The sequence below is a fragment of the Chiloscyllium punctatum genome, chromosome 9 (assembly GCF_047496795.1).
Source record: "Chiloscyllium punctatum isolate Juve2018m chromosome 9, sChiPun1.3, whole genome shotgun sequence".
Lineage (NCBI taxonomy): Eukaryota > Metazoa > Chordata > Chondrichthyes > Orectolobiformes > Hemiscylliidae > Chiloscyllium > Chiloscyllium punctatum.
In genome coordinates this window covers 60450851-60468159 of record NC_092747.1, presented here as the reverse complement: position 1 = coordinate 60468159, position 17309 = coordinate 60450851, and the positions used below count along the sequence as shown (strand labels likewise).

General features: G+C 39.4%; 2 protein-coding genes across 6 annotated transcripts in view; one reads left to right on the top strand and one right to left on the bottom strand.

The window, feature by feature from the left end:
• Window positions 1-298: 298 nt before the first annotated feature.
• Window positions 299-7574, bottom strand: txndc9 (thioredoxin domain containing 9). Of its 2 annotated transcripts, none has more exons than XM_072577651.1 (5): window positions 7445-7574; window positions 4631-4851; window positions 4198-4316; window positions 2247-2501; window positions 299-971 (listed from the first exon to the last, which is right to left on the bottom strand). In XM_072577651.1, exons 2-5 carry the CDS (start codon window positions 4817-4819, stop codon window positions 857-859), a joined length of 678 nt encoding a protein of 225 aa, XP_072433752.1. In that variant the 5' UTR covers window positions 4820-4851; window positions 7445-7574; the 3' UTR covers window positions 299-856. The 2 variants fall into 2 exon arrangements, with proteins under 2 accessions (XP_072433752.1, XP_072433751.1); XM_072577650.1 differs by having other exon boundaries at window positions 7394-7483.
• Window positions 7575-7769: 195 nt separating this feature from the next.
• eif5b (eukaryotic translation initiation factor 5B) overlaps window positions 7770-17309 on the top strand; it is a 90366-nt gene continuing 80826 nt past the window's right edge. The window contains exons 1-2 of one of the 4 annotated variants that reach the window (XM_072577645.1): window positions 14254-14359; window positions 15365-15439. In XM_072577645.1, the coding sequence (XP_072433746.1) occupies window positions 14325-14359; window positions 15365-15439 (110 nt within the window). In that variant the 5' untranslated portion in view covers window positions 14254-14324. Of the gene's footprint in view, window positions 7985-14224; window positions 14360-15364; window positions 15440-17309 lie in introns of those variants that run through there. The other 3 variants (XM_072577646.1, XM_072577647.1, XM_072577648.1) reach the window with 3 other exon arrangements.

The window sequence follows — 17309 nt, the reverse complement described above, 5'->3', positions numbered from 1 at the left end:
TGAATCATGCATCTTACTAAATTGTATAAGCTAGTGGCATACAAAGTATGTTGACCTATGTTTAAAAAAAAATCAGCATTTAGGAAACACAGTTATGGTTAACCAGCATCCATGGAACATGAAGCAATGTCATTTGACTAGTAAATAATGCAAGTGTTGTGCATTTGCCCATCTATGAAAAAAAAACTGAATACAATTGCATCGAAATAGATGACTTATTTGTATAATATTTCTACAAGAAAAAAAGCTTGACGCAAGTCAATACTTGTCAAAGCAATGCAATAGCAGACAGGAGAAATAGATTGCTATTTTTATTTTAATCTAGTCATTCTTTATAAAGGGAAAGCAAAGTACTTGGACAGAAACAGTTTTGACAATGATACTCTCGATAATTTTTAAAAAAACTGCTGCTTAATGGCTTAGCTATAAGAATAATTTTGGCTGGTTGACATCAGATGCCAAACAGTACCTAGAACCCTGTAACCTGGAAAGGCAACAATTCAAAATTTCAAAACATTGGCAAATAAGTGATTGCGTCCTTCCAGTTTATTCTGAGTACAATGTTTTACATAAATATTTGACTAGGAAGTGATGCAAGTGTTGTGCATTTGTTACAAAAAATAAATTTGCAACATGATTGCAGCAAAATAGATGGGTCTCTAACATTTCTATAAAGATCTTTTCAACCATCAATATATGACAAAGGCAATGTTTACAGTGTCAATTGTATGTGCAGTTTTATTAATCTACAAAAATTAAAAATTTGTCATCTCTTAACATTAAAAAGTTGACAATGAGTATGGGGAAAAAAGGTTGAATTGGAAGCAAAGATTAGGGTCAAGAAATGCACTTCAGTTTAATCATCATCTGAATCAGAATCATTGCTTTTTCCTCTAATTGCTCGTTTCTCCATCTTTGTGATGCATCCACTTCTTCTTTGCAGCTGGAAAGGTGGTTCCATCAAATTTCCACTGAATGAAGGAATCAGATGTTAAATCAGTTGTGTTTTATTATTAAGCAGAAAAATAATCATCAAGATGTGTGCATGTTATTTTGCACCTGATGCAAAGTTGCAGCTTAATTTTTGTGAGCAGAGCCACAAGCTGTAGTAATGTTTACTTTAAATAGCCTGACATAGTTGCAGATGTGAACAAATAAAGCTGCACCATTTTCACTCACATCTGTTATTCTTGTTCTATCAGCTGATCTTCCAGGTCAAACTTTCTTTTGCAACCACCTTCAGTCACTGCTACATATAAACTATTGGAACTGCCAATTTATTACTTGGCATTGTTTTATATACACAACATTCATTAGGGAAATGAGCTGTCTGAAAAATTGTGTAGCAAGTAAACAATGGATTCAACCTCTCCAACTATTGAAGCCAGGTCATGACAATAAATCTGAGGAAAAACAAACAAAGCATCAAACGGGCAAAATAGTCTGCTTAACTTGATAAATGTTTATTTCTGAAACTGAAAAAAAGACCTGCAGATAATAGGAATCATCCTGTACAATACTGATTTGCACTCTTGCTAGAGTCTGCCAATTGTCACTAAATATTCACATGAACATAGTTGCTGTCTTGGCTCAGTAGTAGCACCCATATTTGAATTCAGAAGGATATGGTTTTTGTCCCACCTCAGAGACTACAGGGTATAAGGCTCATTGTTTAAAATCTGATTAGCAGCAGCAGTCCCAAAGGTCTTATCTGTCCTGTTAGATGGACATAAAGTTTCGTGTTTTTAGAAGGTAAACCAAGGAGTTTTCCCAGTATCCTACCCAACATTTATCCCTCAGTTCACTGCAGTGAACAGATGAAATGTTCTGTGGATCTTCTGCAAATTGGTTCCTGTCTTTCCTTTAAAAAGAAATTCATTAGTTCTAAAGCTCTTCAATAATGTTGGGGGAAGGGAGGTGAATAGAAAAGAGTATCACAAAAAAAACTGCTTTTATGGAGAGTGGGCAAATAGTATGGTAATGGTATGTAATTTGCACTTATTTCCATAAAGCAGCTCGGGCATTTTAAGAGCCCAAAAGGCCTAACCAATTAAAAAGTTTAACATGTAGAAATAGATTGTGGCTTTTAGAGATAAAACATGCCCAAAGTCATAGGATTTTTTTTTGTTAGAACATCACATGTTTCATTCAATCAAAAGCAGTTATGGTTTCAAAGGTACTTTTTGTCTCCCAAATTGACAAACATACTAACTTAATTCATTTAAGCGAAGATCAGAAAGTTTTACCTGTAATTAATGATTGCAGCACAACCCAGTCGCCATTCCAAAGCTTCAGTTGTGAAGTTGTCTGTGCAACCAAGGTCATCAAACCCAACTATGTGGTCTTTAGCTTTTCCATCTTTCACCAAAACCATGGTTGGGATTACTTTGATTCGTAATCTTTCAGAAAGGAAAGGAGCCTTTTCGGCATTTAATTTGATGAACTTGGTTTCAATGTGCTTTTTAGCCAGAATTGCTAAGTGCTTGTCTACTATCTTGCATCTGCACTTAAGAACAAATTAAAATCAGTGAATTATCCTGAGCAGAGAGAAGAAATACAAAGATGTTATAACATAATAAAATGATCCAACCACATCACATTTGAATCCTGGAGAAAAAAAAAGAGTTGCTTTACATACTGAAGAGACATTAACATCTGATTACAATCTTCCAAGCTGAAAATTTTGAATTGAAAAGAATGCCAATCTCAAGGTAAGCATAGCGCACGCAGAGAAACATTTTCATATAATAAATTTTTGGAATACTTTACCAGAGTAGTGTGACTAATGTTAAAGCTGTATTTCAATAGTTATTGTATAATTATTTTAAATGATATTTCAAGATGATAGTAAGTAGGGTTCAAAGTTTGTGAGAAGATTTCTAGCTCGTGTGCTCGTTGTGGTTCTGTTCACCAAGCTGGGAATTTGTGTTGCAGACATTTCGTCCCCTGTCTAGGTGACATCCTCAGCGCTTGGGAGCCTCCTGTGAAGCGCTTCTGTGATCTTTCCTCCGGCATTTGTAGTGGTCTGAATCTGCCGCTTCCGGTTGTCAGTTCCAGCTGTCCGCTGCAGTGGTCGGTATATTGGGTCTAGGTCGATGTGCTTATTGATGTGCTCAATCAATAAGCACATCGACCTGGACCCAATATACCGACCACTGCAGCGGACAGCTGGAACTGACAACCGGAAGCGGTAGATTCAGACCACTACAAATGCCGGAGGAAAGATCACAGAAGCACTTCACAGGAGGCTCCCAAGCGCTGAGGATGTCACCTAGACAGGGGAATGAAACGTCTGCAACACAAATTCCCAGCTCGACGAACAACCACAACAGTAAGTAGGGTGCTGTAATCCCAAAAGAACTAGCTTCAGAGTCACCTTTTTTTAAAAAACCAATAAAATTCATATCACTCCATGTTGCAATAAAAGTTTAGGAAACTAACAGGTAATGGGAACCTAGAAAATCACTTGCCAGCTTCTTTCACTTCCTCACTCACATCTGTAATTCTCATTCTTCAACAGCTGATCTTCCAGTTCAAACATTCTTTTGCAACCTGTTTCTTCAGTCACTGCTACATCTAAACTATTGGAACTGCCAGGTTATTACCTGGCAATGTTTTACATACACAACATTCATTAGGGAAATGAGCACATTATTAACTGAATAGCTTCCAGTTTCAAAGTTCATTTGTTGCAATTAGTATTTTAGAAATTGATGCATTGCCTGAGTGGCCACATGCACTAATGCTGACCTTCAATGGATCTTGAAGAAGCAGATTGGGAAGGATTGGATTTAGGGAAGTACTGTTGAACTAGACTAGCAGCCGCTGTCATGTACAAATCCTATAATATTCAAGTGGAAATGTTTTAATTTACAATTTTTACCACAAGTTAACAGAGCAACTGTGTAACACTAAGTGATCTTGTCCACAGCAGTGCAAAAAAAAAATGCTAATTGGGTTTCTTTGTTATCCACCAAGTGGAAACTTGGAGGATGGCAGAGAAGAGTCATTTGTTTTTGTACCATAGTATTGAATGTTCTGAAGAATTAGAGGGTAATTACAATTGGCATTATTTAAGTGTAAGATCACCAAATCATGTCTGTAACTCAAATAATGGCAATTATAATTACCCTTTGGTTCTTAAATTCAAAATATTCTGCTTTGTTGTCTTGCTTGGGAAAAAAAATAGCTCCTCACCTAAATGTGGTATCTCTGTAAAAGTGGCAAACCACATTTTTACTCTCTTTAACCTCTTGAAAAAAATCTTTTTCACTGGGAATCTCCTTATATTCACCATGGCCCTTAGAAAGCCATTCCTGTATTTGGATTTAAACAGAAAATGTTTAAGTACTTTACATCAAAAAATTATACTTAAAACATTAATATATTAAAAGAAAATCAATTTGAAAACAACACTCCAATCCCACAGCCCACTCGAAGAACAAACTGATCAGTAGTTTGAAATCTCAAACAAACATTCACTTGAACTTTTATACTGAAATTTTTCATCACCATTAAAGAACAATAAAATTAATGTCATTTCTCACATGCTTCAAAATAATATCTTGGTTTGCTAATATGGGACAATTTGGAGTTGACAAAAATTACGTTTGCTAAGTGAAAATTTCACCTGTTTCTGATGCTGTGCTTTCTTCATTGATTCAAGCCTCTTTTCTCTGAGTTTTTCTAGTTCTTCTGCATCCATCTTTTCAAACTTTTCAATCTCTGTATCTAGATGCTGTTCCACTATCTCAGTTGTTTGGAGCATTTGCTGCTCAAGGACTTTACTGAGCATAGCCATTGAGGGGTTAGTTGCCATTCTTGTTAATTAGGAGTACACTGTATACAATCCTGAAGGAAAATTCAGGGAGACATTTGTTCAAACAAAAATTAACTATCCTACATTGCTAAGCCTATTACCGTCTATGAGCAATATTTCACCAAAATTAGCTGACTGCTTTTAATTCCATAATTCATTAACCACCATAAACATTTAAATTCTCTGTACAGTCAAGCCTTGGGGCACAAAAATCTATTTTCTAAACAATTAAAAGGTAAACTAACTTCAATATCTGCACATCTACAAAAAGAAGTTCCTTTCTTCTAGTGGCCCCCATGCCCACTTATTCCTAATTCAGTCTCAAAGGGTCCACGGGTTCCACTTTAGCCTTTACCATTCTTTTCACGCTCAGCTGCTTCATTATTATAATTCAGCCCTCTATCAGCAGCTTTTCTTAGTACTTCCGAGGAAAAAAAATCCAAGAAAACTAATAAAGGACAAATTCAAAGGAGATGAAGACAATAAACATTAATGCAAGTAGGGAAAACATATTTTTGTAGCACTCCCAATCGTCAGACCTATCAATTTTCCCTTCATTCATGAAGATGGCCTGTTATGAAAACCACCATAAGTCTTGCAATAATCAAAAACAAAGCCGAGGATGTCAATATGAAAGTCACTATTTTTCTGTAATTCCCAAACTGAATGTTTAGAAGAACGAGCAGGAATTTACAGAAACATATACACATTGAGATGTTTTGACATGGAAGATACTCACTGTTTGCCCTTATGGCAAAGACTAAAAAATAGAGGATATGGTATTAAAATAACAGGTCTCCCATTTAAGACACAGGGATGAGGCCTTTATTTGCTTTTATTAGTCAAGACATTGAATACAAGAGCAGAGATATTATGATGGGATTAGAGTAGATAGGTGCTCAATGGCTGATACAGATGCATTGGGCTGAAGGGTCTCCTTGCACCTTATTCAAGTCTGACTATGAGGAGAAATATTTTCTCTTCGCAAATATGAGTCTGTTGAATTCCCTTCCACAGAGTGCAGTTTGAGCACATTAGTGCAGACTTTTAAGCGCCAGATTCTTGATAAAGAGAGTTATCAAGTAGAGTTGCAGTCAGAAATTAGATCAGCCATGATTTTATCAAATAGTAGAGAAAGCAGGAGACAACAGCTTCGCTTCACTTGGAGGTTGCCACTGATGATGTTACCTAGCCAGGTAATGAAACATCTGGATATCAAACCTACAGCTCAGCGAGCAAACCTACACCCTAAATAGTAGAGGCTTGAGGGGCTGGATGCATAAACTTGCTCCTAATATGTACATTTGCATTAAAATCTCCCAAACAGTATTGTAGTTTTGGGTGGCTGGGTTGCAATGCAGGGTGGCACCAACAGCACAGGCTCAATTCCTGCACCAGTTGAGGTTACCATTGAAGCTCCTAATTTTCTCAATCTTATTCTTTGCTACATTCCCTCACCCTCCTCTCTGACTTATCACCTCCATCCCCACCCCCCATTCACCTATTGTACTCTTTGCTACCTTCCCCCCCCCCCCATTTATCTCTCCATTCCTGATGAAGGGCTTTTACCCGAAACATCGATTTTCCTGCTCCTCGGATGCTGCCTGACCTGCTGTGCTTTTCCAGCACCACTCTGATTTCCAGCATCTGCGGTCCTCACTTTTGCCTAACCTTACCCATTGTCTGAGGCATGGTGACCTTCAGGTCAAACAACCACCAGTCGGGATTATGGCAACTTGATCTTTAGGACTGACAATACTTTAAAAGATTGAGTTCCAATGTTATCAAAATAATTTTGACTTAAATTTGAGATACTGGGATTCATTTCCAATTTTGCTAGGATTTTTGAAGTTTTTTCTCACAATGGTGAGTGAGGAGATAGTAATTGATCATTGGTTGTTCTATCTTGAACAGAAAAACAAAACAATGCTGTCTCCAATAATTTGTTTTTGTTTCAAATTTCCAGCATCTGAAATTTTATTTTACTCCAATGTTGAATACTATATGCCAGCATGCTTAAAATCTAATTAATTAAGTCCGAATAAAGTAAGTTCAGATTTAATTAAGTTAAATCAGAGTGTTTCTTATTTTAAAGAATTGTATATTTAAAATCGGAACTGTAACGGCTAAAGCACATTCCTAACTGTCGTACCTATTCCAAACTGATTGTTTAGGTTAGCAACCACACCTATTTCCGGAAACGAATGAAGGCGGAGATCAAATATTACCAACCCAAAATAGCATGAACGAGCAGGATAAATGATCTATCTAACAAATGATGGAAAATTGAGACTGAACAATAAAAAAAGGGACAACCTGTCATTATTAGCCTTAAACTGTAAGGTACGGAACCTCCAGTCAGCCTCTGATACGGGGAAACACGAAACATGCGGAGTCACGGAGAAGTATTTGAGCAAGTGCTTTGTAATGGGGAGAGTCTTTTGGGCACCGTGAACCGACAACTTTCCAACTGCCAACTCCACGCCGAGGCCCTTCCTTTCCTTCCGCCCAACTAGGCCCCAGCACCAAACATCGATACCCCCACCCCATATCGCGGTCTCAATCTAAACTCACCAGCTTCACTCCTCACCCGCGACTGTCAACCCGTCTTCACTCGTTACTTACCCCGATCTATACCAACCACATTCACCCACCGACTGCTTCCGGTGTCTGTCTGGCTCTGGGGTTAAAGGTCACCGTCTGCTTCCCTGGCAACGGACAGAAATTCGGGGAGGGCTAGGCCGAGGCTGTCTGTTTACCCTTTAATATGTTATTAATTTATCACTGTACCTCAATTCGACTGCGGTTTTCGTATTTTATTGATTACAAGTAATCGCGTAAATCCCGTTAATACCGAGTTCCGCTCTTTTCCCTGTCCTATGTTAATCTCAGTTTCTGCTGCATAAAAGTCTGGCAAAGCTGCGCTCAAATGAGCGTATTAAATTACAAGTAAAATGGTTTATTATATGTCATTTTTAAAAAAATGTTCTGCTTTCCACACTTCTGTGGTGAATAAAAGGGGAGATAATAAAGTAATATTTCCCAGCGGAAAGAAAAGCGTATTTGACTCTACTCAACCTTCGATGTAGTGAGACGACCTAAAATGCTTCTCAAAGAAATAGAGCAAAATTTGGCAACGAGCATCATAAGGACATATTGGAACAGGTAGAGTAAAAGATTGGTTTTACCGAATCTCTGAGCAGAATGTGGCCCGTGACGTAAAAAGTTTAGCAACGGGCATTCATGTAGATTATATTAGATTAGTTAAAAATCACACAACACCAGGCTATAGTCCAACAGGTTTAATTAGAAGCACTAACTTTTGCTATAAATTCTGTGTCTTACAATTGTGCCCTCCACAACCACCTGATGAAGGAGAGGTGCTTCGAAAGCTAGTGTTTCCAATTAAACCTGTTGGACTATAACCTGGTGTTGTGTGATTTTTAACTTTGTACACCTTCGTCCAACACCGGTATCTCCAAATTTAGATTAGATTAGATTTCCTACAGTATGGAAACAGATCCTTTTACCCAACAAGTCCACACTGACCCTCTGAAGAGCAACCCACCAGACCTAATCCCTACATTTACCCTTGACTAATGTACCTAACACTATGGGCAATTTAGCATAGCAATTCACCTCACCTGCACACCTTTGTAATTAAGTCAAAATTGGAGTGGAACCAGTGGGAAGCTCCTTAGGAAGTACTGTATAGAGCAAAAAACATTTAACATGAAACTGCCACACTCTTGTCTTGAAAGAAATGAAACCATATTGTGTTTTAAGTCAAATTTGAATTTACACATTTTTACAAAACGTGTGAGGGTCTGGCATCATGGGACAGCAATTTAAAAAATACATAAGGCACTGTGGGCTCTTATTGTGCAGTGATAGTGTACATACCTTTGGGCCAACCGGTCCAGATTCAAATGCCATCCATGCAAGATGTATGTGGAGAATTGGAAGACTAGAGAGCTCCAAAAGTTGTTCGATGAGAGAATGAATTGGCAAGGACTAAGTTGTGAGACTTTGCAAAAATTTGGAAACACAATTTTAAAATGGATGTGTTGCCAGACTGAGAAATCAATGTAAATGAGCAAGGGTGATATGCTTGGCAGCAAAGTGATGAGCTCATATTCATATAGGTTAGGAGATGAAGGACTGGTCAAGATAATATTAGAATTGTCAAATCTGATTTGATGATAACAGCATGAATAAGTTTTGGCAGCAGATGAATTGGTCAGGGCTGAAACTGGATCATATTACAGAAGTGGGAATAAATGGTGTTGAAGCAGATATGGTCAGAATTTCAACCTGAGTTAAATATGACATCAATGTTTAAAACAATTTGGCTTGGTGCCAGGACAGATGCTAGGGATGTAATTGGTCACTAGAGATGAGAGGTTGTGAAAGGGGTTGCAGGCAAATACTTCACACTTCTAATATTTGATTAGAGGAAATTTCTGCTAACCAAGACTGGGTGTTGGATTAGAAGTAATGACATATCAGAGATGCTGAAGGGGATGACAGATGTTTTGCAGCTCCACCTCAAGCAAGAGTGTTCTGCTGATCTAAACAGATATCGTGTTGAGAGATCACTGGGATGAATTCCCTCACTCCCAATTGATTGGAGTATTTTTAATCGAATTGCATTGATGACAGCAAGCTCTCTGAACAGCCAATCACATTAAACAATACTAACAGAATCAACCAGAACATGAAAAACACAAATAATGAAAACACGTTTTTCAAAAAAAATGTGGAGAACAAAATAAAGCTAGGTCGTAAACATAAGGTTAAGATAGAGGGTAAAATATGTATAAATGTTTAAAAAACTAGTTTTATAAACCTGTTAATGAAGATTAACGATTTTAACAACATAGAAGGAGGCTGCAGAGAGATAAAGAGACAGACAGACAGACATTGCTTTTGTCACAATCACAGAAGATGTGAATTGTGAGTTTGAGAACCATTTTTATGCTAAAATGACCTGAAAACTTGACTGGACTTTTCAAATAAAGGTATGTGGTTCCAGAAAAAAAAATGGAAAAAATTTGGGAGTAAACATGTTCAAAGACCTGAGAGTGAAGTGAGTTTGCAGATGGAGCACAAAATAAAACAAAAAAACTGCATATGTTTAAAATCTGAAACAAAAACAGAAATTGCTGGAAAGACTTAGCAGGTCTCATACCTTTAGTGGAGAGAAAACAGAGTTAATATTTTGAGATATTTGAAACTGGTTTTTCTGTATAGATGCTGCCAGACCTGCTGAGTTTCTCTGTTCAGATACTGCTAGATCTGCTGAATTTATCTAGAAATTTCTGCTTTGTTGGAGATAAAGCAGTTGTTTGTAAGGATAAGTTAGTTTTTTTTAAGGAGAGGGGTGATGATGGCAGATATTAAGGAGATCAGGATAATACCTGAAAAGAGAGAAACATTATAATTGCTGTTAACATAGGGATCATGGAAAAAGTTGATGATCAACAATTTAAAGGAAATAGGACAGAGGGCGTAGGAGTGTAGGATATAGAATGATGTTGCGAGAAGAGTAAATCATTGCAATAATTACTGCACAAGATCATAAGAATTTAAGTGTGTATGTGTATGTTTGAGAGAGGGCAAAAATGATCAAGGGTTGTAAACTTCTAAAAATCAGATTTCTATCTTGCATTGGATAGCTCCTATCACCTTGGAAGCCCTAACACCAATTTAAAATAGGGATCCTTAAAATAGATGCTGTGCAGATCTGATGCAATTTACCGTTATATGATATGCATACTTGTTTGACTTTGGTGCTTCTATCACCACTGGCCTTGCTAATTTAGGATGTGAACTCTGCACATTGCTGTCAAAACAAGAACTCTATCTGATTTTTCTTTGCCTCAATTGGTGGTAACCAAATTAAAAAACTCTGCTCATGTGTCTCAAATTATGCAACTTTATAAGTTTCAGGAGTTATGCTTTTCCATTGTTTTGGGTAGCATCTTTGTACCAATCACTAAACAATGCTCATGGAAGAAGCCAAAGGAATATGGTGATATTTCAAAAGCTGTCCTCCAGTTTATATTGAGTATAATGAAACACACATCTTACTCCGTGCAATAACTATGACACTCAAGAATCTAGCATCTAGTGTTAAGCAATTTTTGAACATCGCATATGCCATTGTACTCAACATCCTTCTATTTCACCCCTTCACCTGTATATAAGGTGATGGTTCTGAAAAATGAGTGCTCATTTTCCATTGAGCATCACCGTTGTGATGTCACACAAAGACAGTGAGTAGAGACAAGTTATGCTCTAGTTTTGGAGGGGGCAAATGTGCCTGTACTCTATGTTCTCTAAGTTCTCTATGGTGCTAGTAATTATGCCTGATCAAATATAGTTGCACACTTTGCTATTATGCAATAAATGTTGTTATTGAACAACACAGCCTCTTCTGTAGATAGTCCATGGTGATGAATCCTCCTACCAATAATCACTAGGTAGGAAGACAAGACAAAGGACACTGTTTGCAGCAGACTATCTTGAACAATCCTGACTCAGCAGAACGTACTGCAGAGGCGGTAGTTACCATATGGTAGTCACAATTTAAATGGAGGAAAGAGTAAATACATTACAACAATCAGCTTGTAACCATTGTTAAAATAAGTAGCAACATCATTTTATGAATGAGAATAGCATATTGATATTTTTAAAATTATAACATTTACCTGATGTCTCCCTTGATCTATAGACTTCAGTAAGGCATTTGACAAGGTTCCCCATGGGAGACTGGTTAGCAAGGTTAGATCTCATGGAATACAGGGAGAACTAGCCATTTGGATACAGAACTGGCTCAAAGGTAGAGACAGAGGGTAGTGATGGAGGATTGTTTTTTCAGACTGGAGTCCTGCAACCAGTGGAGTGCCACAAGGATCGGTGCTGGGTCCACTACTTTTCGTCATGTATATAAATGATTTGGATGTGAGCATAGGAGGTATTAATAGTAAGGATCCAGTCCTTCAGAGTTCCCTACGTGCCCTTATCCCATGTACTTCTCGCGTAGACAACTTCTACTGTCTTCTGAAGATACACAAAGCCAACACACCAGGACATCCGATCGTATCAGGCAACGGGACCCTGTGTGAGAACCTCTCTGGCTATGTCGAAGGCATCTTGAAATCCATTGTACAGGAGACCACCAGCCTCTGTTGCAACAATACAGACTTTTTACAGAAACTCAGCACCCACGGACTGGTTGAACGGGAACACTCCTCGTCACAATGCTACACCAGCATTCCCCACAATGACAGCATCACAGCAACAGCCTCAATACTCAATATCAACAACTGCTAATCTCCAAGACCATCCTACAACTCATCCGCTTTATCCTTGACCACAATATTTTCACCTTTGACAACCAGTTCTTCATCCAGACACATGGAACAGCCATGGGGACCAAATTTGCACCCCAATATGCCAACATTTTCATGCACAGATTTGAACAAGACTTCTTTTCTACAGCGGACCTCCAACCAACACTATACACCAGGTACATTGACGATATATTCTTCCTCTAGACCCATGGCAAGGAGTCACTGAAAAAATTACACATTGATATCAACAAGTTTCATCCCACCATCAAACTCACCATGGATTACTCTCTACTCTCTGTCTCATTCTTGGATACAAGCAGCTCACTCTACTGCAAACTCACGGATAACCTCACAATGCTGCACTTCTCCACCTTCCACCCAAAACATATTAAAACAGCCATCCCCTATGGACAAGCCCTACGCATACACAAGATCTGTTCAGGTGAGGAGGAACATGACGGGCACCTGGTGGTACTCAAGGTTGCCCGCATAAGAATGGGGTACGATGCTCAACTCATCGACTGCCAGTTCCAACGTGCCACAGTGAGAAACCGTAATGACCACCTCAGGAGACAAACACGAGCTGCAACCGACAGGGTACCCTTCATTGTCCAGTAATTGCCAGGAGCTGAAAAACTATGCTATGTTCTTCGCAGCCTCCAACACATTATCAATAAGGATGAACACCTCGCCAAGACCTTCCCCACTTCTCGCCTTTAAACAACCACCAAACTGCAAACATATCATTGTGCGTAGCGAACTGCCTGGCTTTCAGGAGATCACCATATAACCTTGTCATAGTAGACACTGCAAGACGTGTCAGAGTGTCGACTCGGATACCACCATTAAGCGTAGAGACACCACCACCCACCATGTACGTGGCAGGTACTCCTGCGACTCAGCCAACATTGTCTATCTCATACGCTGCAGGCAAGGATGCCCTGAGGTATAGTGCATTGGCGAGACCAAGCAGAGGCTACAGCAACGGATGAATGGAATACCACACAACAATCAACATATAGGAGTGTTCCCTCCAAGTCGGAGAACACTTCAGTGGCCTGGGACATTTTACCTCTGACCTACGGGTGACCATCCTCCAAGGCAGACATCAAGACAGGCAACAATGCAAAGTGGCTGAGCAGAGGCTGATAGTCAAGTTCAATACCTATGGGGATCGCACCAACCAGCACCTTGGGTTCATGTCACACTGCAGGTGACCCCACTGCACTATACACACACAGACTGGCGTACACACACAGACAGATGCACACTTTATAGATAGATCCTCCTACACACACACACGCTCCTACAGAGACACACACACTCCTACAGACCCATACACTCATGCAGACTCTCTCTCATATACTCACACATGCACTCACACGCATACACGGACTTATACCTCTTTACACTCATACACTCATTACATCATAACATCCCCCCCCCCCATCACACACACCCACATAAGCTTGTGGGGTGAATTTGTACTTGCAGAATTACATTTTATTCTGCTCAAAAGCTGCATGAATCCTTGTGCGATTTTATAAATCTGTTTTTTAGATAAGAATCAGTCTGAACATTGTGGCGCAGACAATCTCACACAGCGTACCTCACACCTTCAATGCATTACCTGGACTTTTATGACACCAATTGTTAAAGTTCATATGAGAATGTAACTTTAAAAAAGTTCTGCTATTTTACGTATTAAAGAACTGAAACCAGCATATTCATTCTGAAAGATCAGAGACAACAATACGGGTCTTTTTCAATATATAATTTCAGTTACATCACGCTGTAAACGTTTGCTGTAAATTCTGTGTCTTATGATCTTATACTCCACAACCACCTGATAAAGGAGCAGTGCTCAGAAAGCTAGTGCTTCCAAATAAATCTGTTGGAGTATAACCTAGTGCTGTGTGATTTTTAACTTTGTACACCCCAGTCCAACACCGGCATCTCCAAATCATCTACAGTACAACTTGGACTTTCTGCTTCCGCACGAATGATTGACAGGCGGCAGGCAGCCAATCAGAAGTCACAACAGCCACCGACGCAACACGTCGTAGCGCATGCGCAGATTCAGGCAACTACCATATGTCTGAAAGAGATTTTAAAAAGTGACAGAGTGAGGCAACAGTGTGAAAAACATGGGGAAAAAACAGAAAAACAAGAGCGAGAATAAGTGAGTGTACAGCTATTTACCATTTTGTTTATTTGCCGTAGATGAGATCGGTTGCTGCGGGCGATGGGAGGAATTAAGGGAGAGGGTACCTTGACTAGGCCGCTTGACGGATCTGGTCCTCCTGCTCGAGTGCGGAGAAGCCCGTGTCCCTACTGCTGACATGACGCAAGACGGTCAAGTTGGTGTGCTACTGATTGGGGTTAACGTTACTTTGTTTTATGGAAATGGAAGGCTTTCTTCACTCCTTTCCTCTATGATCCTACGTTACGTTTTTAAGGAATCGCATGAGCTAGAATTTTGTTTCTACGTATGGTTTTAATCCAGTAGTTTTAGGGTCGTGTTAAAGGTACATCACAATTTTCTTGCCGTCAAGATTATGGGCCATAACCAGAAGATATTAATCCGGTGCAGACTTTATATACGGTTGACTCATCATGGATTTTTAAGTATGTTAACAATCCTGTTGAAGTGGCAAAGACAGGCTGTGTGAACATGATGTTGCCACTATAATTTATAGACTGAAGATTAGTGTAGAGTATAACTTCATCCTTTATTATGATATTAGTTGCAAATCTTTGTCAAAACGTGGCTGCTTATGTTGCCTTGGCCTTATCCATTTGTTATCTTCTGCTTTGTGAGCCTGGATGATACTGAGTGCTGTAAACTATTTGCACAATCAACCTGTTCATATGTGTTACAATATACCTGTGAAGCAGGTGGGACTTGAAACTGGATGTTCTGGCTCAGAGGTTGGCATACTATTGCTGTGCCACTAGACCCCTTCCATAATCCTAGTTACAGTCAAAAATAGAACTTGCAAGCATATCAGTGCACTTAGTGAGCCCTTTGCTAACTTATTTGTGTTGCAGTATGTATCTAATTAGAGTAGTTCTAGCATCTAAGGATCTAGTTAGATTTGTCTTATTCTGAAGGTTGCCCCAGTTTCAGTGATCAGTTTGTCCATTGAAAAGGATATCTAACATTTTCAGATTCTGTTTGATGAAGCTCAACCGTTAGCCAGGAAGGACCTAAAGAGAGAGCTAAGAAGAGCCAGGAGGGGACATGGGAAATCTTTGGCAGGTAGGATCAAGGAAAACCATAAAATTTTCTATAGGTATGTCAGGAATAAAAGAATGTCTAGGGTAAGATTAGGGCCAGTCAAGGACAGTAATGGGAAGTTGTGCATGGAGTCCGAAGGAAGAGGAGAGGTCCTATATGAATATTTTTAATCCGTATTCTCACAGGAACAAGATCATCATGGTGAGGAGAATACTGAGATACAGGCTATTAGACTAGGCAGGATTGAAGTTCACAAGGAGGAGGTGTTAGCCATTCTGGAAAGTGTGAAAATAGATAAAACCCTTGGACCGGATGAGATTTATCTTAGGATTCTTGAGCCAGGGAGGAGATTGCAGAGCCTTTGGCTTTGATCTTAATGTCGTCGTTGTCTATAGAAATAGTACCCGAAGACTGGAGGATGGCAAATGTCCCCTTGTTCAAGAAGGGGAATAACCCTGGTAATTATTGTCCAGTGAGCCTTACTTCGGTTGTGGGTGAAATTTTGGAAAGGATTATAAGAGAGAGGAGTAATTTGATTAGGGATGATCAACACGGTTTTGTGAAAGGTAGGTCGTACCTCACAAACCTTATTGAGTTCTTTGAGAAGGTGACCAAACAGGTGGATGAGGGTAAAGCAGTTGATGTGGCGTATATGGATTTCAGTAAAGTGTTTGACAAGGTTCCCCACAGTAGGCTATTGCAGACAATATGAAGGCATGGGATTGAGGGTGATTTAGCGGTTTGGATCAGAAATTCGCTAGCTGTAAGAAGACAGAGGGTAGTGGTTGATGGGAAATGTTCATCCTGTTCAATTTGTGGTGGTGTACTGCAAGGAACTGTTTTGGGGCCACTGCTGTTTGGCATGTTTATAAATGGTTTGGATGAGAGCGTAGAAGCATGGGTTAGTAAATTTGCGAATGACACTAAGGTCACTGCAGTTGTGGACAGTGTGAAAGGTTGTTGCAGGTTACAGAGGACATAAATAAGCTGCAGAGCTGAGCTGAGAGGTGGCAAATGGAATTTAATGCAGAAAAGGTGTGAGGTGATTCACTTTGGGAGGAGTAACAGAAATACAGAGGACTGGCTAATGGTCATGTTCTTGGTAGTGTGGATGAGCAGAGAGATCTTGGTGTTCATGTGCATAGATCCCTGAAAGTTGTCACCCAGGTTGATAGGATTGTTAAGAAGGTATACAGTGTGTTAACTTTTATTGGTAGAGGGATTGAGTTTCAGAGCAGTGAGGTCATCTTGCAACTGTACAAAACTCTGGTGCGGCCACTCTTGGAGTATTGCATACAGTTCTGGTCACTGCATTATAGGAAGGATGTGGAAACTTTGGAAAGGGTGCAGAGGAGATTTACCAGAATGTTGCCTGGTATGGAGAGAAGGTCTGATGAAGAAAGACTGAGGGACTTGAGGCTGTTTCATTAGCGAGAAGAAGGTTAAGAGGTGACTTAATAGATGCATACAAGATGATCAGAAGATTAGATAGGGTGGACAGTGAGAGCCTTTTCTCTCAGACAGTGATGGCTAGAATGAGGGGACATTGCTTTAAATTGAGGGATAATGGATATAGGACAGATGTCAGAGGTAGTTTTTTAATCAGAGTAATAAAGGTGTGGAACGCCCTGCCTGCGATAGTAGTAGACTCACCAACGTTAGAGCATTTAACTGGTCGTTGGATAAACATATGGATAATAATTGAATAGTGTAGGTTAGATGGGCTTTAGATTGGTTTTACAGCTTGGCGCAACATCGAGGGTCGAAGGGCCTGTACAGTGCTGTAATGTTCTATGTTAACATGAAAAGCTTTGAAAATTAGTTTGCCTGTATAATTAATCACCTGTTCAATGACTATACCTGTATTCTGTAATTCCATGGGAATTTTACC

What these genes read in the sequence shown, in the direction of transcription:
- txndc9 (XM_072577651.1), bottom strand. Translation starts at nt 4,819, where the DNA reads ATGGCAACTAACCCCTCAATGGCTATGCTCAGTAAAGTCCTTGAGCAG. An exon ending in TACAGAGATACCACATTTAG is followed by an intron (nt 2,502 to 4,197) that starts GTGAGGAGCTAT and finishes TCTTAAGTGCAG; the next exon opens with ATGCAAGATAGTAGACAAGC. An exon ending in GCTGCAATCATTAATTACAG is followed by an intron (nt 972 to 2,246) that starts GTAAAACTTTCT and finishes TCCTTCATTCAG; the next exon opens with TGGAAATTTGATGGAACCAC.